The sequence below is a fragment of the Pecten maximus genome, chromosome 1 (genome assembly GCF_902652985.1).
Source record: "Pecten maximus chromosome 1, xPecMax1.1, whole genome shotgun sequence".
Classification (NCBI taxonomy): Eukaryota; Metazoa; Mollusca; class Bivalvia; order Pectinida; family Pectinidae; genus Pecten; species Pecten maximus.
In genome coordinates this window covers 3633789-3650937 of record NC_047015.1, presented here as the reverse complement: position 1 = coordinate 3650937, position 17149 = coordinate 3633789, and the positions used below count along the sequence as shown (strand labels likewise).

The following is a 17149-nucleotide window of genomic DNA, read 5'->3' as shown; positions in this document are numbered from 1 at the left end:
CTGCCGAAGAAAAGACAAATTTGTGTGATTGACACTGACAGTGACTAGATTAGAGTTTGAAAAAATTATCAGACGTATATATATATATAAAACTGTAGTGTGAATATGCCATTTTCTTTTTGTAAATTACTAGCTGACTCGGGTTTGTTGATCGGCATCATGTCTATCTTATATGTAGTGAGTCGTAATACATACGCCGAGTTGTAGTACTGCGCCCAAAAAATAGTCTGTTTAGATTTCTTAAATATTTCAAAGTGTATCATTTGGAAACAAAAATATAATTTCAGTCATAAATATGCATATTTAGATTGGCATTAAGCTTATTCTGTTTGTTTTGTTTAATTAAATTCATTGAACACTAAATATTACTCCGCCGACATTGGAATGTAGCCTTGATATTGAAAGAATGTAGATACATCAACATGTGCTTCGTTGCTGTTGAAACTTGTGTAAGTCGACAATGTTTACAATTCAAATTTGATATGCGTTTATAAAGATAAATGATGAGTACTAATAGATGATCAAATAACAATCACACCATTTGTTTCAGTGGTTGTAGTTCGAACAATTTTCTTATCGCTCGCTCGTGGATGAGATCCTGTGGCCCCTCGATCTCATCCACGAGCCCACGATGTGAAAATTATTCTCACGACAACCACTGAAAAAACAGTGTGATAATCTATAAATAAAACCATTTTGATAGAAGAAACGTTTTTAGGAGCGGATGTTCTAGATTAATGAAATAAAAACCACATTAACTCCACTTCTTGAGTAAACAGTTTAAAGTACACGACTATGGTAATAATAGTAGTTTGGATAAAAAAAAACTTACTACAAATGGGGATACTTTATTTCGCCGAATTATTTGTTTGAACATATTCGCAAATACATTATTAGCGAACGCTGATCTAGAAATGACCATTTAAAGAGCAATATTACTATATAAATGTACATATATAGTAAGAAGATTTGTGTGGGTAATATATCAGTTGCTACCATAGTCAACCATAACCTTTTTCATAACCAATGATGATTGCGTAACCATGAAATGGTGTGTGTGTGTGTGTGTGTAGTGATATGTGGTAACAAATGCTGTTGGAAAGGGGAGATCATAAATAAGTCATAAAGGTTAAGTCAATACAGTGGAAAGGATCAACTTAATTGATACGTTTAAAACAAAATAAAAATAAAGCATGTTTTATTGAGGCAGCGTAAGTAGTTAAACGTTCCATATCACATGAGGGGATGAGCATTTCTCGGAGAAAGTAGAATACACATGATAATTACTTGAATTCCTTAGGTATTGATAACTCCTTATGTATAAAAATTATTTTAATATCCTATACCTTTGCCACATCTTAAAAAATTAGAATGAAAATGCATTTTTTTCTCGCAATTGGCTCTCCGGACATTTTGTAGGCAGGATTACCTTGGTAATCAGGAATGCCATATTCGTTTTGCAAACAGGAATTGTAATAGTGTTTAAAGACGAGGATCAAAAGTACTGTGTAGATGTCGACTGCTTACAAAAAACACTTCCATAAAAAGGTTTCGAAACATGCAGGTTAAACACTAAGAGGAAACTTCATGGTCAGCACTTATTTTTAACAAGATACATAGTGACTATTTTCTTGTGAGGTATGAAGTCATATGTTGCTTGATATATGCCTGGTGTCGGTGATTAAACATAAGGCGGTTATTGTTCTGGAACACCTGGTCTCAAATTCCTTCTATTTTATTCATAGGCTGTCTGCAGTTATTTCGTGTTCACGTCATCATCTGATTGCTTTGGATTGTGGACGTAGAGATACAAACCTGAAAGTTCGTGAAACTAAATCAGTGTGTATAGCATGACCTCAAGGAATCATCATAGTCATTTACACTAAACAGTGTGTATAGTCTGACCACAAGGAAACTCTCATAGTCATTTAAACTAAATTTGATTATAACCTGACCTCGAGGAACTATCATAGTCATTTAAACTAAATCTGTGTATAGCTTGACCTCAAGGAACTATCATAGTCATTTAAACTAAATTTGTGTATAACATGACCTTAAGGAACTCTCATAGTCATTTAAACTAAATCTGTTTATAGCCTGACCTCAAGGAACTGTCATAGTCATTTATACTAAATCTGTGTATAGCCTGACCTCAAGAAACTGTCATAGTCATTTATACTAAATCTGTGTGTCTGGCCTGACCACAAGGAAACTCTCATATTCAATTAAACTAAATTTTTGTGTATTGCCTGACCTCAAGGAAACTCCCATAGTCTTCTAAACTAAAGTGTGGCCTAAGAACAGTGTATTGGGAATAAAAGTGTGTCACTTACATACAGAAAAGTCACATCCGCCATACAGCTTTTCTCCTTCTGTCTACAGAAACTAAAGGTAGTACCACGGGAGAAAGCCACACATGGGGAGTTCTACTGCGGCGATTCATATATACTTCTCAAGGTATTAACATTTGTTGCATGATATCGTTGTTAGGACAGGAAAATATGGAAACGATTAATATACCATTGGTCTTTGCTAGCTACACCTCCTGTATGTTACAATTTAACAAGCGCACTGTTAACGAAAAGGAGGGAGTGACCTTCTGTTTCTGGTTGATTGTTGATATGTAACTATTGAATACGACAATCAAAAATTAAATTCTATGACAATGTAGATTCTTTTTCATCTGTCGCCCATTTCGAAGTATTCTTGCAACGTAACCAATATGGGACAGATTACCATAAAATGGGTAACTTGACAATTCAATTCCCCTGTTCAATATTTTCCATTTCTAGAAAGTACCATTCTTCGCTCCCAAGATTATCGTTTTACTATCACTATTACTATTTTGTTTGTGAATGTCAAACTTTAAACTGTATATTCATAAGAATAATTTAAGATGTAGCATATTCAAGTCATAGTATGACGTCTACCTCTAGATTTTGATAAAAACTGTTATATAAGAGATGTTATTATGTTTGTTCTAACTAGCAAAACAAATATAATGCTACACTAAGAAATTGTTCAATTGTTTTTTCTCTTTATGTGAACATTCGGTTGAAGCCTCTTTTATTTGACATTTTCTCAGACGAATAAGAACGCTAAATCTGATAAACTGGAATGGGATGTTCACTTCTGGTTGGGGACAGAAACATCACAGGTGAGTATTTCATTATTTAGTGGTAAGTGTTACGGTATGATTGTTAACACAGTTTGTATAATCAGTGTACAGAACCAGAGGTTTGCGGTGCGCTATTGTACGATTGGTATTGTATTACACTACGTCACAGGACAAGATTCATAACATTTGGTAAAGCTAAACACAGTTAAATTAGTAAATCAATATTGAGCAATTTCCGGAATAGATGTAACACCAAAACTACAACAGTAATCCGCGGACGCCATTTTGTTTATATGTACGTTTTAGGATGAGCAGGGTGTGGCCGCCTATAAGACGGTGGAGCTGGATGACTACCTTGGGGGAGCACCTGTACAGCACCGAGAGGTGGGTACCATCAAAATAGGATGAAACTCATTTATATAATCATAAATCACTGATGTAGGCATACTTATTGATTAACATACAATACTAATTGATTAACATACAATACATATTGGATAGCATACATTACTAATTGACTAGCATGCATTACTAATTGACTAGCATACATTACTAATTGACTAGCATACATTACTAATTGACTAGCATACATTACTAATTGACTAGCATACATTACTAATTGACTAGCATACATTACTAATTGACTAGCATACATTACTAATTGACTAGCATACATTACTAATTGACTAGCATACATTACTTATTGACTAGCTTACATTACTTATTGGGTAGCATATATTACTTATTGACTAGCATACATAACTTATTGACTAGCATACATTACTTATTGACTAGTATACATTACTTATTGACTAGCATACATTACTAATTGACTAGCATACATTACTTATTGACTAGCATACATTACTTATTGACTAGTATACATTACTTATTGACTAGTATACATTACTTATTGACTAGCATACATTACTTATTGACTAGCATACATTACTTATTGACTAGCATACATTACTTATTGACTAGCATACATTACTTATTGACTAGCATACATTACTTATTGACTAGCATACATTACTTATTGACTAGCATACATTACTAATTGACTAGCATACATTACTAATTGACTAGCATACATTACTTATTGACTAGCATACATTACTAATTGACTAGCATACATTACTAATTGACTAGCATACATTACTAATTGACTAGCATACATTACTAATTGACTAGCATACATTACTTATTGACTAGCATACATTACTTATTGGGTAGCATATATTACTTATTGACTAGCATACATAACTTATTGACTAGCATACATTACTTATTGACTAGTATACATTACTTATTGACTAGCATACATTACTAATTGACTAGCATACATTACTTATTGACTAGCATACATTACTTATTGACTAGTATACATTACTTATTGACTAGTAACCAATATGGTACACACTTATTCCATAAAATGGATTAAACTTGACTAATAATTCCTATTGTCAAATATTTTGCACATTTTTTAAACTAGTACCATTCTTCGCTCCCAAGATTATACATTCTTACTAATCATTACTATTACTATTTTGTTTGTGAAGCAAACTTTATTATTGACTGTATCATTCATAAGAATAATTATATAATGTACATACTTATTAATGCATCATTATATTGACTACTCATATTTTGATAAAAACATGTTATTACAGCTTTCATTATTTGTCTACTAGCAAAACAATATAATGCTACACTAATAAATTGTTCAATTGTTTTGTAGCTCTTCTATGTGAACATTCTAGTTGATAGCTCTTTTTAAATTGACTATTTCTCAGACGAAATACAACGTATCTGATAAACTGATGGGTAGATTACTTCTTTTGGACTAGCATCACTGCTTATTTCATATCTTATGGTAGTTACATTACTTATTGACTAGCATACATTACTTATTGACTAGCATACATTACTTATTGACTAGCATACATTACTTATTGACTAGTATACATTACTTATTGACTAGTATACATTACTTATTGACTAGCATACATTACTTATTGACTAGCATACATTACTTATTGACTAGCATACATTGCTTATTGACTACCATACATTACTTATTGACTAGCATACATTACTTATTGACTAGCATACATTACTTATTGACTAGCATACATTACTTATTAACTAGCATACATTACTTATTGACTAGCATACATTACCTATCGATTACCAAACATTACTAATTGACTAGCATCAATTACTTATTGACTTGCATTCATTACTTATTGACTAGCATACATTACTTATTGGGTAGCATACATTACTTATTGACTAGCATACATTACTTATTGACTAGCATACATAACTTATTGACTAGCATACATTACTTATTGACTAGTATACATTACTTATTGAATAGCATACATTACTTATTGACTAGCATACATTACCTATCGATTACCAAACATTACTAATTGACTAGCATCAATTACTTATTGACTTGCATTCATTACTTATTGACTAGCATGCACTACCAAATGACTAGCATTAATTACTAGTTAACAAGCAGATTGCTGATTGACTAGCAAACATAAATAATTACCTGTCATACGTTATTGGTACATGTATATTGCTATATTGTGTTACTGATATAGTCATACTTTACCGTAGGAATCATCTTTATTGAAACTGACACACGTTACTAATGTAGTAACCAATGCAGGCATACATTATTGATGTAGACATATGTTACTGATGAGGTAACTGATGTAATCATACATTATTGATGTAGACATATGTTACTGATGAGGTTACTGATGTAATCATACATTATTGATGTAGACATATGTTACTGATGAGGTAACTGATGTTATCATACATTATTGATGTAGACATATGTTACTGATGAGGTAACTGATGTAATCATACATTATTGATTTAGACATATGTTACTGATGAGGTAACTGATGTAATCATACATTATTGATGTAGACATATGTTACTGATGAGGTAACTGATGCAATCATACATTACTGATACAGGTATACGTTACTTTTTCTCTTTCTAGGTACAGGATCACGAATCAAAATTGTTTTTATCCTACTTCAAACATGGAATCAAGTAAGATTCACCACTATTTAATTTATAATATCAAACTCACAGTAGAAATGGTTTGAGGGGACACAACAACAAAGGGAAGCTACCATCAACCGAAATCAGGAAATCTGTCAAATAGTTATTATTATACAAACTCTTAGGACACAATTTAAAGTTTGTAAGTTAAATATCAAAAATCCCCAAACCCGTGTTGAAGATAAATTGTGACTATGTTGTTTAGTAATAATTTACGTGGTACAAAGTGCGATCCTTCTCTGTCTTGTTAAGTAATGATTTATGTGGTACAAAGTGTGTTCCTTCTCTGTCTTGTTAAGTAATGATTTACGTGGTACAAAGTGTGTTCCTTCTCTGTCTTGTTAAGTAATGATTTACGTGGTACAAAGTGTGTTCCTTCTCTGTCTTTAGGTATTTATCGGGAGGTGTGGAATCCGGGTTTAAGAAGGTGGTGAGAGGAGTATATGAGAAGAGGTTATTTCATATCAAAGGAAAGAGGAACGTTAGAGTCAAACAGGTACATCCGACACACGAAAAGGGATCATAAGTATGGTTGTCATCGTGACATCTTTGTATTAAAGTCAGTAAAGGTTCCTTGAGGAAGCAATAGAGAGATGCTAGTGTAACAGAGCGCACGATTAATTTAAATCACTGCCTCCGCTAGGGATTGAACCCGGGACCTCTTGCTTACTAGTCAACCGATCGAGCTAAAGAGAAGATCTCTCTAGCCGAGCGGTCTATTGCGGCTAGTATGTACCAGAGTTACATACTCCCCCTCCAGGAAAGAACTCGTCCTCGAGTTTCTAGGGGTAACAGCGATGCTTGTATAGCAAGGCTGAGTATTTTCCCCGGGTCCCTACATGGGCGCCAATGTAACAGAGCGCATGATTAATTTAATGTAAATCACTGCCTCCGCTAGGGATCGAACCCGGGACCTCTGGCTTACTAGTCTTACGCTCAACCGATCGAGGTAAAGAGATATCTCTAGCCGAGCGGTATATTGCGGCTAGTATTTACCAGGGTTACACTAGTGTTTTGTTAAAATAATACCCTATGTCACAGATGTATTTAATAGGAACATTTTTGTACTGTAATTAAATATTTACATTGTGTATACTGTAGGTACGATGTGACGTCAGCTCTCTAAACCGAGGAGACGTTTTCCTATTGGACTGTGGAATGACACTCCACTTATGGAATGGACCTGCAAGCAGCCATTTCGAGCGTTTAAAGGTAGTCAACAACGATTAAAACTATGTTACAGTTCATGTATATGCATTGTTCCAATAGTTACCTTTTATGGTTGTGCGGTTGAGTATTATTGTTATTTTCGGGTTTCGTATCCGCTATTACAGTCTTTCGACCTTTCATTGGAAGGGGAAAGATAAGAAAATGCGGAGAAGGTATAAAGCGTGGATTAACGGATGAGAAAAGGAGGTTAGGTATCGTATATATGGTCCGAAGTAAAGCACAGGGATGGAAAACTGCTCCGTTACTACCCCGGTGTAAAATATATCTGATAGCAGTGAACGAGCCCGGTATTCTGTAGGATGCCCTCGGACAGCATGGGAAGCACAATGTTCCTGGAGACTTGTTTGTTACTAGGCATCTACTCATAAGGCGACGCCTCTGAAACAACAAGAGGGACAGTTGTGTGTGTGCTGAGGATAGCAGGTTGAACCAGTTCATCGGCGAAGCTGGCGATGTGACGGTTCATTGGACATTTCAGATGTATAGTCCGACAGCTAACATCTGTGACTGTTCGGTTGAGTGTCGTGTTTTTATGTACCGAAGTTAAGCAACGTCGAGAGGTGTCAGCACTTATGAAGAAATATGGGTGACCGCTCAGATGTATATGTACCCCAGTGCCGCTTTAACAAGAGACCAATTGGGTGTACCAGGAATGCAGACGGAACGAAGCTTTCCGGCAAAGTGGGTAATGGAAATTTCAGTTGCATATTACAAAAGCTAGTTTTAGTGGCTATGAGGTTGATGGGTTCTACGTTGTAGCCCGGTGCACGTTACAGCTACATAAATTCTAGTTATCACCTGTAAGCATCTTCAGACCGTGGTATGGTATACAAGACCAGGACGACGGCCTACATCCTCTATCAGGTGGAATGGTCGAGCTCTTCAACAAAACATTGGTGACAATGCTCAGCGCTTACGTCAACGGGAGGCCTGAAATATGAAATGCCGAGATTTGCAAAAGCTTTCCCTCATCATCGAATGGTTTCGGAGCTGCAAGAATGATTGGAGGAGACACATTCTTTTGTTAGAGAGAAATCAGCTGGTGCTATGCTCGGACAAAAGCAGTACCATGACCAGAAACTTAGCAAGCAGACATTTGGAGTTGGCGAGATGGTATATGTTTTCTTCAAGCAGGTAATATCACCCAAACTTACAAGTTTCTGGCGGGGGCCTTTTAGTGTGTTAGGCAAGTTCTCGGATATAAACTACAAAGTCAATTGTTAATCAAGGCGAAAGCCGTGGGTGGTTCATGTAGACCGCATTCGAATGAAATACGATCAGTATTTGAGAGGGGAGCAGAGAAATGGTCGACATCAGACTGTTGAATTGGCGGATGGTAAAGAGGAACCATATCGGGCGCGCCCTGTCACAAACTGACATGATAGCTGGGTTTGAAGAGACTGGTATAGATGATAGAAGAAGTATCAATTCAGACAACGCGTCTCAGACTGTCCATCGTCGGCGCCACCGATGACACCTCGCTGGATGAACAACTGCATATGTGCTGCCAGAGAAACAATTGTTTATTCTAATTGAAAATCTCACGATACAAAGAGTCATTACCGACAAACAACTAGGGACTCTCTGTACAGTCCAAGCCATTGGAACAGAAGCAAGTTGTGGGAAAAACGATTTGATGTGTAGGTATGTTTCTGGTATAGAGAGTGTTGGAGTCAAATGTTAGAGTTACATAGTAATCGTAGACTATATCATCCGGGACACATGACCTTAAGGAAGGTAGATGTGCTGAACATTGTTTTTTGTTAAGTGTTGTTTTATCTCATTGATTAACAGATGATTACTAATAAATTGTTGGTTTGTATATATTGATTCCTAATTATAATTAATTGATAAGAAAAATAATATACCACGTGAATGTGTCTGTATATAATGATGATACTCGGTTATAGAGCAAAATGTGTAATATTCAAATGTATGATACTGCTAGCTCGCCGAATAGCCTGACACATAAATAGTCAGCTAAGAAAGGCGTACGAGGGAGTGTCCTAGGCTTGGTTATAACCGGAACAAGGACGGTAAACCCCATCAATCAATCAAACAAGCCTTCGAGGTTTTTTTTTTTTTTTTTAGCTCACTGATCGGTTAGAACTGTGTCACGTGGACGTCTGTAAAAAGCATATTAACTTGATAGAAGCAAAGCAGTTGTAAAAAAAAAATGTTTGCACGGTTATAAATAGACCAAAGAGGAATCCACGTCATATACATGTTTCACTTTGAAGCTTGAATGGTGCACCGAAATCATCAGAGTCAAGCGCTCTGAAGACCTCGTTACGACGCGACGTTCTTTTGGCAAAATGGACGAAACAGACGTCAACAAAGAGTATCGCGAAAAAAATAAGGGAGTATCTGATGTCGAAAATTTTTCTTATTGAATCTAATGACACTCCATGTGTGAACAGTTCAATCATTCAATGTTTACAATTCTGATCTGATAGTTTCGTTTTTAAATTATTCTTTAAAATAATGTCTCGATTTACCATGTTTACAATACAAAGACAGGAAAGTAAATATTGTTGTGTTCTTATTTTTTTCATTTTTTTCTTTCTTAATTTTCAATCAAGAAAATGATAAAAAAAAAAAAAAAAAAGTGACAAAAGAAAAAAGCAAGAAAAATAATAATGCAATTGTAGCATTTTGATTTCGGTCGATGCATTGTCATATCGACCAAATAAAAAAATATCCACCTCGGACTTATTCCTCGGTTGATATTTTTTCTTAGGTTGATATAAGCATGTATCCACCTTATCAGAATGCTATAATTGGATGTTATCAGGAACCATCTGACACTATTTTAGCCGATATATAATGTCATAATCTTACCCTCGTTCCCAGTTTCAGATATGTTGAATTTACCTATGTTCTAGGGGTCAGAAGTTGCTAAGAGGATTCGTGACGAAGAAAGATCTGGAAAGGCGCAAATCCGAATCATTGGTATATATCAGCTAATATGCTTCTTTATAGGCGTAAGGGAGAGCACTATGTTCTAATAAAGTGTCCTTTGTGTTTTGCGTGGATTCGTAATCGGTAACGTCTATATATATGGGTCAGTCTTCATATTATAACCACAATGACGCATTTTTCTGTATAACTTGTCTATCCTGTTTTACAGACAGAATGTGGGACTTGGATACCAAGTTTTTCGCTGAGTTAGGTTCCCATGGTGAGATAGCGGAGGAAGCAGTAGGTGGAGATGACACTGCTTACGAACGCTCGACACAGGAAAAGACAACTTTGTACAGGTAGCTTTGTCACCAGATCTATAGCAGTTGTCTCGCTTTCTATACCTCAGTGATTTACACTTTTACTGTTCGACGCAATCAGTCTAATAGATATTTTTGTTCAGAGTTTCAGATTCCTCTGGAGAATTAGAGGTCAAGGAAGTCGCCAACAAACCTTTTTCACAGAGTGATCTTGACTCGTCGGTACGTAATGAATTCGTCCAAACTGTATCACATATTGCACCGGTATAATATCACACCTGGCCATTATGTCCCTACTATTTAATATCAAATCTTATATGATGTCATACCTGTATCGTATTACATGTGTATTATGTCACACATTCATCCTATATGTGTATTATTATTTCACATCTGTATCATGTTATACGTGTATGATGTCATACCTGTATCATATTATACGTGTATTATGTCACACCGTCATTATAGTATACGTGTATTATGTCACACCTGTATCATATTATATGTGTATTATGTCACACCTGTATCATATCATACGTGTATTATGTCACACCTGTATCATATCATACGTGTATTATGTCACACCTGTATCATATTATACGTGTATTATGTCACACCGTCATCATATTATACGTGTATTATGTCACACTTGTATCCTATTATATGTGTATGATGTCACACCTTCATCCTTTATCATTATAGCGTATTATGTCACACCTGTATCATATTATACGTGTATTATGTCACACCTGTATCATATTATACGTGTATGATGTCACACCTGTATCCTATTGTACGTGTATTATGTCACACCTGTATCCTATTATACGTGTATTATGTCACACCTTCATCCTTTATCATTATAGCGTATTATGTCACACCTGTATCCTATAACACCTTTACTGTATCACTGTCTCCCTAGGACTGTTTTATACTGGATGGAGGACCCAGTGGTTTATACGTGTGGATCGGGAGACAGTGTACCAAGAATGAAAAACGGTCTGCTTGGAAACACGCTACGGTGAGGCACAGCAGAACACTGAACAACCCGATTACTTAAAGACAGTGATATTTCAGTCAACTTTTAACACAGTAACGAGTCTAGTCACAACAACAATCTCCTATGATAAATACACGTTGATCCCCGTAGAAGATATTACTCGGTAGTATGTCCTTCGTCCGTCAGTCGGTCTGTCTGGTTGTACGTCTGACATCGGCCACACGTGTATGATGTGCAGAACATGCTTCAGATTTTGCTGTGATTTTAATTGCGCAAATGTAGCAGACAGACAGACAGACAGACGGACGGACGGACGGACGGACGGACGGCCGACGGACAAAGGACTGACAGCGGACGGATATTTTGGCTAATAAAAACCGAGTTCTTGACCTAAAACATCGTACATTGTAAATATTTTGCAGGATTGACCCCCTACATTTATTTATATAATATTTCTGAACCTTTTCTGTAGGATTTCCTCACGCTGAAAGGTTACCCAGAGTGGACTAAAGTCACGAGATTGGCGGACGGAGGGGAAACGCCCATGTTTAAGGAATACTTTTGCTCCTGGCGCGACCGAGACGACCAAAGAGGACTGGGGAACGTCTACACAAAGGAACACATTGCCAGTACGTATGGTCAGAACATTACACTAACTAAAAACAAGATAGACTGTACATGCACATTAACAACTGCAAGAGGGAAGGTCTATCCTTGTCGACCTGTCAATCAAGGTGACGATTTACCTGTAAAGTGAGGTAAAGATGTATTGATGGAGCACGGTGGAGAATCACGTGGTCTAAAGAAACAAATTCAAAATGGTGGCCACCAGAGTATAAAACATAAAATAAGGTAAGATATTGAAACTACTCATTACATAGGCTTTTCATTGTAGCGAGCATATGGTATACTAAAATCTAGACATAAACATACCTCACGTGTACTGGAAAAGTCCGTGGTTTCCGGTAACATTCTGACCAAAATTTCGAATCGAATTCGTCAGTGGAATCGTTTCGATTCGAAACATTGGTAAGAATGTTACGGATAACTACAGACTGACCCAGCACATACGAGGTATGGATATGTCTAGATTATAGTACAGTGAATTCTCACAATTATGAAAAGTCTATGTAATGAGTATCTTCAATGTCTTACCTCATTTTATGTTTTCTGCACTAGCGGCCGCCATTTTGAATTCCTATCTTCTAACCACGTGATTCCCCGCCGTGATGGAGGGGTCGGGACTAACACATTCTACACTGTAAAGTGAGGTAAAGATGTATTGATGGAGGGCTCGAGACATACACATTCTACACTGTAAAGTTGGGTAAAGATGTATTGATGGAGGGGTCGGGACTAACACATTCTACACTGTAAAGTGAGGTAAAGATGTATTGATGGAGGGGTCGGGACATACACATTCTACACTGTAAAGTGAGGTAAAGATGTATTGATGGAGGGGTCGGGACATACACATTCTACACTGTAAAGTGAGGTAAAGATGTATTGATGGAGGGGTCGGGACTAGCACATTCTACTCTGTAAAGTGAGGTAAAGATGTATTGATGGAGGGGTCGGGACTAACACATTCTACACTGTAAAGTGAGGTAAAGACGTATTGATGGAGGGGTCGGGACACACACATTCTATACTGTAAAGTGAGGTAAAGATGTATTGATGGAGGGGTCGGGACTAAAACATTCTACACTGTAAAGTGAGGTAAAGATGTATTGATGGAGGGGTCGGGACATACACATTCTATACTGTAAAGTGAGGTAAAGATGTATTGATGGAGGGGTCGGGACTAAAACATTCTACACTGTAAAGTGAGGTAAAGATGTATTGATGGAGGGGTCGGGACTATCACATTCTATACTGTAAAGTGAGGTAAAGATGTATTGAGTGAGGGGTCGGGACATACACATTCTACACTGTAAAGTGAGGTAAAGATGTATTGATGGAGGGGTCGGGACTAACACATTCTACACTGTAAAGTGGGGTAAAGATGTATTGATGGAGGGTCGGGACATACACATTCTACACTGTAAAGTGAGGTAAAGATGTATTGATGGAGGGGTCGGGACATACACATTCTACACTGTAAAGTGAGGTAAAGATGTATTGATGGAGGGGTCGGGACATACACATTCTACACTGTAAAGTGAGGTAAAGATGTATTGATGGAGGGGTCGGGACATACACATTCTACACTGTAAAGTGAGGTAAAGATGTATTGATGGAGGGGTCGGGACATACACATTCTACACTGTAAAGTGAGGTAAAGATGTATTGATGGAGGGGTCGGGACATACACATTCTACACTGTAAAGTGAGGTAAAGATGTATTGATGGAGGGGTCGGGACATACACATTCTACACTGTAAAGTGGGGTAAAGATGTATTGATGGAGGGGTCGGGACTAACACATTCTACACTGTAAAGTGAGGTAAAGATGTATTGATGGAGGGGTCGGGACATACACATTCTACACTGTAAAGTGAGGTAAAGATGTATTGATGGAGGGGTCGGGACATACACATTCTACACTGTAAAGTGAGGTAAAGATGTATTGATGGAGGGGTCGGGACATACACATTCTACACTGTAAAGTGAGGTAAAGATGTATTGATGGAGGGGTCGGGACATACACATTCTACACTGTAAAGTGAGGTAAAGATGTATTGATGGAGGGGTCGGGACATACACATTCTACACTGTAAAGTGAGGTAAAGATGTATTGATGGAGGGGTCGGGACTAACACATTCTACACTGTAAAGTGAGGTAAAGATGTATTGATGGAGGGGTCGGGACATACACATTCTACACTGTAAAGTGAGGTAAAGATGTATTGATGGAGGGGTCGGGACTAACACATTCTACACTGTAAAGTGAGGTAAAGATGTATTGATGGAGGGTCGGGACTAACACATTCTACACTGTAAAGTGAGGTAAAGATGTATTGATGGAGGGTCGGGACATACACATTCTATACTGTAAAGTGAGGTAAAGATGTATTGATGGAGGGATCGGGACATACACATTCTACACTGTAAAGTGAGGTAAAGATGTATTGATGGAGGGGTCGGGACTAACACATTCTACACTGTAAAGTGGGGTAAAGATGTATTGATGGAGGTGTCGGGACTAACACATTCTATACTGTAAAGTGAGGTAAAGATGTATTGATGGAGGTGTCGGGACTAACACATTCTATACTGTAAAGTGAGGTAAAGATGTATTGATGGAGGGGTCGGGACTAACACATTCTACACTGTAAAGTGAGGTAAAGATGTATTGATGGAGGGGTCGGGACATACACATTCTACACTGTAAAGTGAGGTAAAGATGTATTGATGGAGGGGTCGGGACTAACACATTCTACTCTGTAAAGTGAGGTAAAGATGTATTGATGGAGGGGTCGGGACATACACATTCTACACTGTAAAGTGAGGTAAAGACGTATTGATGGAGGGGTCGGGACATACACATTCTATACTGTAAAGTGAGGTAAAGATGTATTGATGGAGGGGTCGGGACATACACATTCTACACTGTAAAGTGAGGTAAAGATGTATTGATGGAGGTGTCGGGACTAACACATTCTACACTGTAAAGTGGGATAAAGATGTATTGATGGAGGGGTCGGGACATACACATTCTACACTGTAAAGTGAGGTAAAGATGTATTGATAGAGGGGTCGGGACTAACACATTCTACACTGTAAAGTGAGGTAAAGATGTATTGATGGAGGGGTCGGGACATACACATTCTATACTGTAAAGTGAAGTAAAGATATATTGATGGAGGGGTCGGGACTAACACATTATACACTGTAAAGTGGGGTAAAGATGTATTGATGGAGGGGACGGGACTAACACATTCTACACTGTAAAGTGGGGTAAAGATGTATTGATGGAGGGTCGGGACATACACATTCTACACTGTAAAGTGGGGTAAAGATGTATTGATGGAGGGGTCGGGACTAACACATTCTACACTGTAAAGTGAGGTAAAGATGTATTGATGGAGGGTCGGGACATACACATTCTACACTGTAAAGTGAGGTAAAGATGTATTGATGGAGGGTCGGGACATACACATTCTACACTGTAAAGTGAGGTAAAGATGTATTGATGGAGAGGTCGGGACCAACACATTCTATACTGTAAAGTGAGCTAAAGATGTATTGATGGAGGGGTCGAGACATACACATTCTACACTGTAAAGTAGTGAGGTAAAGATGTATTGATGGAGGGGTCGGGACATACACATTCTACACTGTAAAGTGGGGTAAAGATGTATTGATGGAGGGGTCGGGACTATCACATTCTATACTGTAAAGTGAGGTAAAGATGTATTGAGTGAGGGGTCGGGACATACACATTCTACACTGTAAAGTGGGGTAAAGATGTATTGATGGAGGGGTCGGGACATACACATTCTACACTGTAAAGTGGGGTAAAGATGTATTGATGGAGGGGTCGGGACATACACATTCTACACTGTAAAGTGGGGTAAAGATGTATTGATGGAGGGGTCGGGACATACACATTCTACACTGTAAAGTGGGGTAAAGATGTATTGATGGAGGGGTCGGGACATACACATTCTACACTGTAAAGTGAGGTAAAGATGTATTGATGGAGGGGTCGGGACTAACACATTCTACACTGTAAAGTGAGGTAAAGATGTATTGATGGAGGGGTCGGGACTAACACATTCTACACTGTAAAGTGAGGGTAAAGATGTATTGATGGAGGGGTCGGGACATACACATTCTACACTGTAAAGTGAGGTAAAGATGTATTGATGGAGGGGTCGGGACATACACATTCTACACTGTAAAGTGGGGTAAAGATGTATTGATGGAGGGGTCGGGACTAACACATTCTACACTGTAAAGTGAGGTAAAGATGTATTGATGGAGGGGTCGGGACTAACACATTCTACACTGTAAAGTGGGGTAAAGATGTATTGATGGAGGGTCGGGACATACACATTCTACACTGTAAAGTGGGGTAAAGATGTATTGATGGAGGGGTCGGGACATACACATTCTACACTGTAAAGTGAGGTAAAGATGTATTGATGGAGGGTCGGGACATACACATTCTACACTGTAAAGTGGGGTAAAGATGTATTGATGGAGGGGTCGGGACATACACATTCTACACTGTAAAGTGGGGTAAAGATGTATTGATGGAGGGTCGGGACATACACATTCTACACTGTAAAGTGGGGTAAAGATGTATTGATGGAGGGTCGGGACATACACATTCTATACTGTAAAGTGAGGTAAAGATGTATTGATGGAGGGTCGGGACATACACATTCTACACTGTAAAGTGAGGTAAAGATGTATTGATGGAGAGGTCGGGACCAACACATTCTATACTGTAAAGTGAGCTAAAGATGTATTGATGGAGGGTCGGGACATACACATTCTACACTGTAAAGTGGGGTAAAGATGTATTGATGGAGG

At 37.7% G+C, this 17149-nt stretch overlaps 1 protein-coding gene across 1 annotated transcript in view; it reads left to right on the top strand.

Annotated features, from left to right (window-relative positions):
• The window catches only part of LOC117322630 (gelsolin-like protein 1), a 55845-nt gene that overhangs the window by 10217 nt on the left and 28479 nt on the right, over positions 1–17149 (top strand). Inside the window, exons 2-12 of the mRNA XM_033877572.1 lie at positions 2383–2457; positions 3086–3157; positions 3425–3502; positions 6150–6202; positions 6605–6710; positions 7316–7426; positions 10330–10396; positions 10575–10704; positions 10809–10887; positions 11588–11686; positions 12138–12294. Of these exons, the coding sequence (XP_033733463.1) occupies positions 2383–2457; positions 3086–3157; positions 3425–3502; positions 6150–6202; positions 6605–6710; positions 7316–7426; positions 10330–10396; positions 10575–10704; positions 10809–10887; positions 11588–11686; positions 12138–12294 (1027 nt within the window). The remainder of the gene's footprint in view (positions 1–2382; positions 2458–3085; positions 3158–3424; positions 3503–6149; positions 6203–6604; positions 6711–7315; positions 7427–10329; positions 10397–10574; positions 10705–10808; positions 10888–11587; positions 11687–12137; positions 12295–17149) is intronic.